Source organism: Helianthus annuus, chromosome 8 (genome assembly GCF_002127325.2).
Source record: "Helianthus annuus cultivar XRQ/B chromosome 8, HanXRQr2.0-SUNRISE, whole genome shotgun sequence".
Classification (NCBI taxonomy): domain Eukaryota; kingdom Viridiplantae; phylum Streptophyta; class Magnoliopsida; order Asterales; family Asteraceae; genus Helianthus; species Helianthus annuus.
In genome coordinates this window covers 165,571,985-165,580,089 of record NC_035440.2, presented here as the reverse complement: position 1 = coordinate 165,580,089, position 8,105 = coordinate 165,571,985, and the positions used below count along the sequence as shown (strand labels likewise).

General features: G+C 41.5%; 1 protein-coding gene across 2 annotated transcripts; it reads left to right on the top strand.

Annotated features, from left to right (window-relative positions):
* Positions 1-1,175: 1,175 nt before the first annotated feature.
* On the top strand, positions 1,176-7,845 carry LOC110873867 (chromatin modification-related protein eaf-1). 2 transcript variants are annotated; one of them, XM_022122880.2, is made up of 7 exons: positions 1,176-1,366; positions 3,302-3,556; positions 3,632-3,853; positions 3,939-7,067; positions 7,149-7,333; positions 7,418-7,489; positions 7,593-7,845. In XM_022122880.2, the coding sequence occupies exons 2-6, from the start codon at positions 3,350-3,352 to the stop codon at positions 7,458-7,460; spliced, it is 3,786 nt and encodes a 1,261-aa protein (XP_021978572.1). In that variant the 5' UTR covers positions 1,176-1,366; positions 3,302-3,349; the 3' UTR covers positions 7,461-7,489; positions 7,593-7,845. The 2 variants fall into 2 exon arrangements, with proteins under 2 accessions (XP_021978572.1, XP_021978571.1); XM_022122879.2 differs by having other exon boundaries at positions 7,418-7,845.
* Positions 7,846-8,105: the final 260 nt, after the last annotated feature.

Genomic DNA, 8,105 nt, shown 5'->3' with positions numbered 1-8,105 from the left:
CTTCGTTGGTAGACGATTAATCGTTGCTCTCTAAGCCATTATTTTGCACTTCAAAGACACCCAACCTTTCCAACTCATATGCCAATTGTTACTCTCTGAAGAATCGCTCAACATCAACTTTTTAGCCATGTTCACCGAGAAAAAAACCTTTGTTATCTGCAGTCCACTTCCAGCCATTTGCGCCTCCTCTCCATTCAAAATCGTGTATGTCTGAAAGAAGGCTGAACACCTCGGTAATCTACTCCGGTGTGGAAGGAGCCGCACACCAGTCCCAATTCAGCATTTTAATCCTATTAATAACTTGCAATCTGTCCGAAACTGTCGCCCATTTGTTCTTTTCGATTCTGAATAGATGAGGATAAATATTGCGAAGCGGTTCGTCATGAAGCCAAAAGTCTACCCAAAAATTAATCGTCGCTCCGTCACCCACAATACCAACAAAGTAGCTATTGAGCGTATTGCCATTCCGTATTTTCTTTTCCCCTATTTTAACTTGCCGAAGGAGTACATGGCAACAAAGTCCATGTTCTACTCGACCCGTGACATCCCAAAACTACTTTCTTCCAAAGGCTTCTACCTTCATTCTTAAAACGCCACGTCCATTTAAGAAGAAGCGCATCATTAACATATTGCAACTTGGTGATTCCCAAGCCTCTCGCCTTCTTTGGAGAAGTAACAATATCCCAAGCAACCCAATTTATCTTTTTATCATCACTAGAACCGGCCCAAAGAAAACGCCTCTTAATTGCTTCAATATTCTCAGTAACCGCCCTAGGGGCTTTATAAAAATAGAGATAATAAATAGGCAAATTCTCAAGAACCAATTTAATAAGGATCAAACGCCCCCCCCCCCCCCCCCCAATAGATAAATGTTTAGCTTTCCATGAAACCAATCGATTCTTTATCACGTCGACCACCAAATTCCAATGACTAATTCTAGACATTTTAGCTCCCACTTTAATGCCCAAATACTCCAAAGGAAACGCACCTCGCTTACATCCCAAATACCACGTCGGCCAATTCATATATGTAATTAATTATAAGTTATGGTAAAAAAGTTATTAATATTTAGGTAATTTAAAAAAAGTTAGAATGTTTAGGTTGCCAAGATAAGAAGGCGCAACTTCATTCGGTGCATGGACAACTGATATTACACAAACCACCCCCAAACTTTCACCAACTTTACAAAACGCATATTCTCCCCCTACTCATCTGTCACTCTGAGAGCTAGGGCATAAATAGCAGCAGCAACTCTCACTGCCACCACCGCACTCCGTCCTACCGTCGCATCGCCACCGTCTCCTCTCACAACTCCGTCAACGAAGCACCGTCCAAATTACCTCCGATCGTCTTCATTGTCATTCAGGTCCGATTATCTAATCGCACAAACCCTAGGTTCCGTTTCCTTATATTTGTTCTTGTTTTCGTACTAATCGGGTTTATTATTTGTGTTTCGGGTGAAATGAGTTTGTATATAAGTGTAAATCTGTTTGATCATTATCTTATGTTAGTAGATTGTGTTTATGTGAAGCTTTTATGTGTGTATGAAGCGACGGATGGCTTATATTTGATGATCGTTCGTTGCGGTGACTGTCTTTGTATGTGTATGCGTAATGAAATCGAATTGTTTAGTTTGATGATTGTTATTATTCATTATATATGATAATTTGTGTGTTTCGGTGGTTTCAATAAGGTTTTGATGCGTTAGAAAGAAAATAATTTACAAGAATTTAGGTATTTTGGAGAGGTTTTGAAGTCTAATTTTTAGGTGTGATTTAGGTTTAGTTTGCTGCATAGAGTAGCCAATTCTATGCGTAGGAAATTTCTAACTTGATGAAACCTGTTTCTTGTGTTATTTTTGTGTTTACGGCAATTTTAGGGTGATTTATGTCATATGAAGATGGTTAGGGGCTAAGAATTGGTTTAGTGTCATTGACTTTATAAATACATGTTTGATAAGGGGTGATAGTTATAGAGGTACACTGAATGAGGAGAAAAGAGTGATGTTGGCACTTAGTCAGCTGGAAAGACGCAGGGTTTCTTTTTAGCTACGGCAGCAGTTACGGAATGCTAGCTTTGTATCTTGGAGGGATGGAAAATGTTATATACCAAGAAAAAAATTAAATCAAAATGGGAAAATAATTAACGACTTGTAATATCTATGTAGTTAATATCGGTGATATATCGGTCCCCTGGCATAATATCGATCAAAATATCGGTACCGATAATATCGGCGATATTGACCGATGTTTGGCCGATATACCCGATATATCACCGATATTTGACCGATATAACCGATATATCACCGATATTTGACCGATAAAACCGCTATATCACCGATATATCACTGAATTATCAAGTTTTAAATTGCTTTATATATAAATTTGCATTATATTAAAATTACCGATATCCCACCGATATCTCACCGAGATAACCTATATATCAAATATCGGTCCTTGACCGATATCCGATATTTTACCGCATTAACTGCATAGACTTGTATTCATAACAAATTGGTTGTGATATAACATGGGGTTACATATATAAGAGGAGGATATCTTAGGAATCATATCGTGTTTTGTGGATTATCAAAAATTAAATCAAAATGGGAAAATAATTAACGACTTGTATTCATAACAAATTGGTTGTGATATAACATGGGGTTACATATGTAAGAGGTGGATATCTTAGGTATCATATCACGTTTTGTAGGTTATCCTTAAATGTGACTTTTTTACCTATTTGGGTTAACTTAGATAGGTTTTTATTTGAGTGATTTAGGCCAGGGTGACTAAAGCATGTCTACTTTTATGTACATCGATTTATGCTCAGGTGTAGATTCATTTGTTTTTTGAAATGAAAGTAATGTTGTATTGTTGTTCTAGACGCAAATGAAAGAGTCACATAATACGATTTAGTGTTCTTTAATGATAACACTATCAAGGCAATAAAAAAATGTCTGTTTTTTTTCGTACTAGTATTTGCTACTTTTCTGCCATATCCTTCTGTCTATTTGTTTTAGTTCTCTTTTGCATGTGGTCTACACATTACTTTGTTGTGTCATGGTGAAGTTTCTATAAGACCTTTGCAAATTGTCCACACCTTTCACATTAAGTCATATTAATTAAAATTATTTTCTTACTTATCACATTTGTGTAATGAATAATGAGTGCTCACCTGATTTAATGAAGATGCGGAAGTATAATCTTGAGATGTGCATTGTTGCTGCTTTACTTGTGGTTTTGCGCACATATCTAATTTTGTTGTAGTGTTAATTGTTGTATGTCTGTTTGTTTTTCAGGTCTGTGTTGATATACTGTGAATGCCGAAGAAAGTATTTTGACACAACATGGGTTTTGACAATGAGTGTATATTGAACATTCAATCTCTTGCGGGAGAGTACTTTTGTCCTGTTTGTAGAACCCTTGTCTATCCACATGAAGCTATCCAGACACAGTGCACTCATCTATATTGCAAACCTTGTTTGTCATATGTTGTAAGCAGTACTCAGGCCTGCCCCTATGATGGATACTTGGTAACCGAAGCTGGTTCAAAGGTATTTTTTTTTTCTTTTATTCTCTGTATTTTATTAACTTTCTAGTTGTAAATTGTATTTCGATAATTTTTTCAGCCACTCATGGAGTCCAACAAGGCTCTAGCAGAAACCATTGGGAAGACCACTGTACATTGCCTTTATCACAGGAGTGGCTGTGTGTGGCAAGGTCCTTTATCTGAGTGCACAACCCACTGTTCTGGTTGTGCCTTTGGTAATTCTCCAGTTGTATGCAACCGATGTGGAATTCAAATTGTGCACCGTCAAGTGCAGGAACATGCTCAGACCTGTAATGTCAATGTAATGACAATTTTTCTTTTTGTCCTTAAGCAGAAGCTGTATTATTCTGTTCATTGTAATTAGTATTAATGTGTATAACCAACAGGGTACAAGTACTCAACCACAAACGTCTGAGGCTGCACAGGATGCCGCTTCATCTGGAGCTGTGCCTACCGATCAAAGCAAAATTGCTAATCAAGCAGTGGCACCACCACTAGCTTCCCAGCCACAGGCATCTCAGACTGCCGCCGCTCAAAATCTGAATCAGCCAGCAACGTCATATCCTCTCCCTCAAGTCATGGCTGCACCTGTATTGCCAACAGCTGAACACCAATATTACCAGCATTATCAACAATATTACCAACAGTATCCTGGTTATGATCCATACCAGCAGGCTTATCAACAATACTATCCGTATCAACATCAGCCTGCTCAGCAAATCCAGCAGCCCCAGCCCCAGCCCCAGTCTCAGCCACAAGTTCAGCAGCAAGTGCAAGCCCCAATGCCACAGGTACAGCCGCAGGTTCAAAACCAGGCACAGACTCAAGGGCAGGGTCAACCACAACCTCAGACACAACCTCAGGCTCAGTCACAAATTCCAGCTAATGGACAGCCTCAACCTCTCTACCCTCAGGCTGTGGTGGTTACCTCAAGTCAAAACCAGGGTCAGGCGAATTCACAACCTCAAGGTCACCCAGGTCAGCCTGTTGCCCATGGTCACATACCTATGCCGTCATACTCGCAAGTCCAGCCGCATATTGTTCAAAGTCATGCACAACCACCTCAATATCAGCAACCTCCTCCACAGATGCATCATCCTCAGCCACCTCAAGTGCCACCATTTCCTCAAACCCAACCACAAACACAACCACAACCTTACTCACAACCACCCTCACATTTCCATTCACAGCCCCCGCCTCAATTGCAGCCAATTAATCCCCAGTATCCTCCAGCAAGTCATCCACTTTATCCATCACAGCCTCATCAGCATGCTCCACCCCAACAGCATCCTATGCAAGTGCAGCCACCATCTGGCTCTTTGCCGTCACAGTTTCCACCACCACCTTCTTATATGCGTCCTCTGCAACCTTCCCATATGTTTCCACCTCAGCAGCGTCCTGTTACACATCAGGTTCAGCAACCAATGCCTCCACCATATATCCAGCAGCCTCAAGCGTTTCCAGGACAAACACCTGGTCAACTCCAAGGTCAGCCACACCATGCTGGTCTATCTGCACATCAGAATCTTCAAGTACGTCCACAGGTTCCACCTCAGCAAATGCAACAACCTTCTCCTGCATTGCCACATGGCATGCCACCTCAAAGTTATGTGGGAAGACCTGCTATGCTGAATCAGGGAGGTCAGCCACAGCAATATCCCCAATCTTCTGGTTCAGCAGGTGTTGCACCACCAGCCAGACCACTACAGTTTGGTTCAAGCCAGCCCTTTGTAAGTCAGAGTAATGTTAACTTGGCTAACCAGCAATATGTGTATCCAGATCAGCAACGTAATGAATATGCACCACCTTCGGGTGGTGATCAAACATTTGAAAGAAGGGTAGAACAGGAAGGTAAATCGCCTTCTCTGAAGAAGTCTGAGCCAGTGATTAACGAAGTAAAACCTGAAGCAGGCATGGCCGATGAATTTAAGCGTGAAGGTGGCCAGAGGAAAGATGAAGCTTTGACTAAAGATGCTGTCTCTGAGTTGCATCAGGCACAAGGGGGGGTTTTAGTGAAAGAAGAGAGCACGGATGGTGCCTTAGAAGATCATTCTCTTGGTCAGAAAAAAACGCATGATTCGGCAGTTCCCACTACAGACTCTGCAAAACAAGGGGAGATAAGTGGATCATTTAGTCAATCCCAAACACCTCAAGGCCAGATTGGTGAAGCGTCTGGTGGATTTCCAAGCAAGGGCACTGAACAATCTTCGCATCTTGCTCCTATTACAGAACAAGGAAGATCTACACACCCTCCTTTGCCGTATGGGCCTCCTGGGCAGCAACAAAGACCTGTTGCACCTAAGTCGCAGTCGGCTCCTAATATTGAACAGACAATGGGCCAATCCCCAAGCCATTTTAGGCCTCCTGGGCATGGTTACTTGCCTCACGGCCCCCATCCAGGTGATCAATTTCAACCACCTGGTCCAAATCAACCTCCCCCCTTCCATCCTGAGGTTCCATCAGGTGGACCTAATAGTTTTGCTAACAGCAGAGGATATGAACCACATGGTAGAATTTCCAGGATGTCTCAAGGTGATCCATTTGGACCCCCTCCGCCACATGGGCCTGACGGTCTACGTCATCATGTTCCAATGGAATCTGATATGTACCAAAACCAGAGGCCTTCTCATTTTGACAGTAGACGTCAAGATTCCCATTTACCTGGTAATTTAGACAGGGGACCTTATCGGCCACCTTATGGTGCTGAATCAAATTCAACGAGGATGAATGGGGCCCCACCACCAGGTTTTGACTCGTCATCAGCACCTGGTTTTGGTGATGAAAAGTTTAGAACCTCTGATAGTTTTCCCATGCCACCAAACCGTCATCATGAGGAAAGTTTCAAACAGTTTCCTGGCCCCCCTCACTTGGGCCGTGAGGATTCTCCAAAATTTGGAAGTCGGCCATCAGGTGGATATGGGATGGATGGGCCATCAAGGTTTCATGAAAAAGAACCCCGTGGATATGGCTATGATGCTGGACAGAGGTTGCCACCATATCATCTCAATGAGTCTGGCGGAAGACCGCTTCCTGCAAATATACATGATAACAGAGGGAGGTTTGATAATAATCGTCAAAACCCTGATTTCCTCGGACCGATGCATGGTTTTGGTCGCCATCATATGGATCATCTACCACCTACTAGTCCAGGAAATCCATTCGGTGGTCCACATAACATTGATGTCGATGGCAGAAATATGGAAAGGCAGTCATTTGGTGAAAGATTTCCAATGGGGCCACCCGGTCACATGCATAGAGGGGAGTATGATGGCCCAGGAAAGCCCATGAATGGTGAACCTTTTGGCCCGAGGGATCTATCTGGTCGTGGTGAGCCTGGTTTTGGCCCTTTCCATGATTACGGTCGTTTAGGGGAACATGGGCCGGGGGGTTTCTCTCATCAGTCGCGTTTTGGAGAAGGGTTTGGCTCTAAGTCAGCTCGTCCACATTTGGACGAACCAGTTTTTAGAAATAGTTATTCTCGTCAGGGATTCCCTAGTGATGGTGGATTTTATGCAGTAAGTATTCTATATACCTTTTTAAGTATCATATATCGTTCTACAAATGTAAATGTTGAGTTTTGAATTGGGTATTTCTAGGGTGGACCTGACTCATTTGACCCGTTAATGAAGAGAAAGACGTTTAGCATGGGCTGGTGTCGCATTTGTAAAGTTGACTGTGAAAGTGTGGAAGGTTTGGATATGCATGGTCAAACACGTGAGCATCAGAGGATGTCCATGGATATGGTTATTAGCATCAAAAAGAAAAATGCTAAGAGACAAAAGTAAAGTCAAATATTTGTTCTTTTATACGATAACTGATTTTTTTTGTCTTAAACCTTAAGTTCTTTTTTTCCCTCGTATTGTAGAACATCTATTGAGCGTGAGGAGGGAAGCAAATACAGAATCTAGAGATTTATGCTCGTGCTGATATGTTTTAGGTGATGATGGTTGAGCAATACCATCTTTGGTATTTACATTTAGTAAGTGGTGAGTCACTGTCAGATGCTCTTTTGGATGGTATATGCTTGTTTTATGTTTCAGGTTGCTGCTTTGTTATTGAAGATGGTTTTTGGGAACTGTAAGTTTCTTGGAAGTTAGGTTGGTTTTGTTTTAATATCCTGAACTTTGATAGCTTTGTTGGACTAGTGCTCTTAGTTAACTCATGGGCTTTTTAGTATGATCAAGTTCTATGTCTGAAATTCTGGTTTTACTTTTTTTTTTTAAGATTTCTGGTTTTATTTTTTAAGCTAATATTTGTATCTGACCTGATGTATGATTGGTGATTTGTTGGCTATCTGGGGCAATTTTTAGATTTATGATCTAAATAGTATGTTTAGTCTAGATATTTTTCTCAATCTCGTTTAGCGCTTTAGCACAACCTTAGATTGTGGCATTTCATCCTTACGCTTGCTCTCGAGACATCTTTTGAGTTTTGAATTGCCATGAAATGAAGCTATATCTAGGATACTTATGTGAGGATTAGAGTAGAAGGAATGGACTAACTTTATCTTGAGCCGATGCGGCTTTTTGTTTGGCTAGGTAGTCACTACTCTT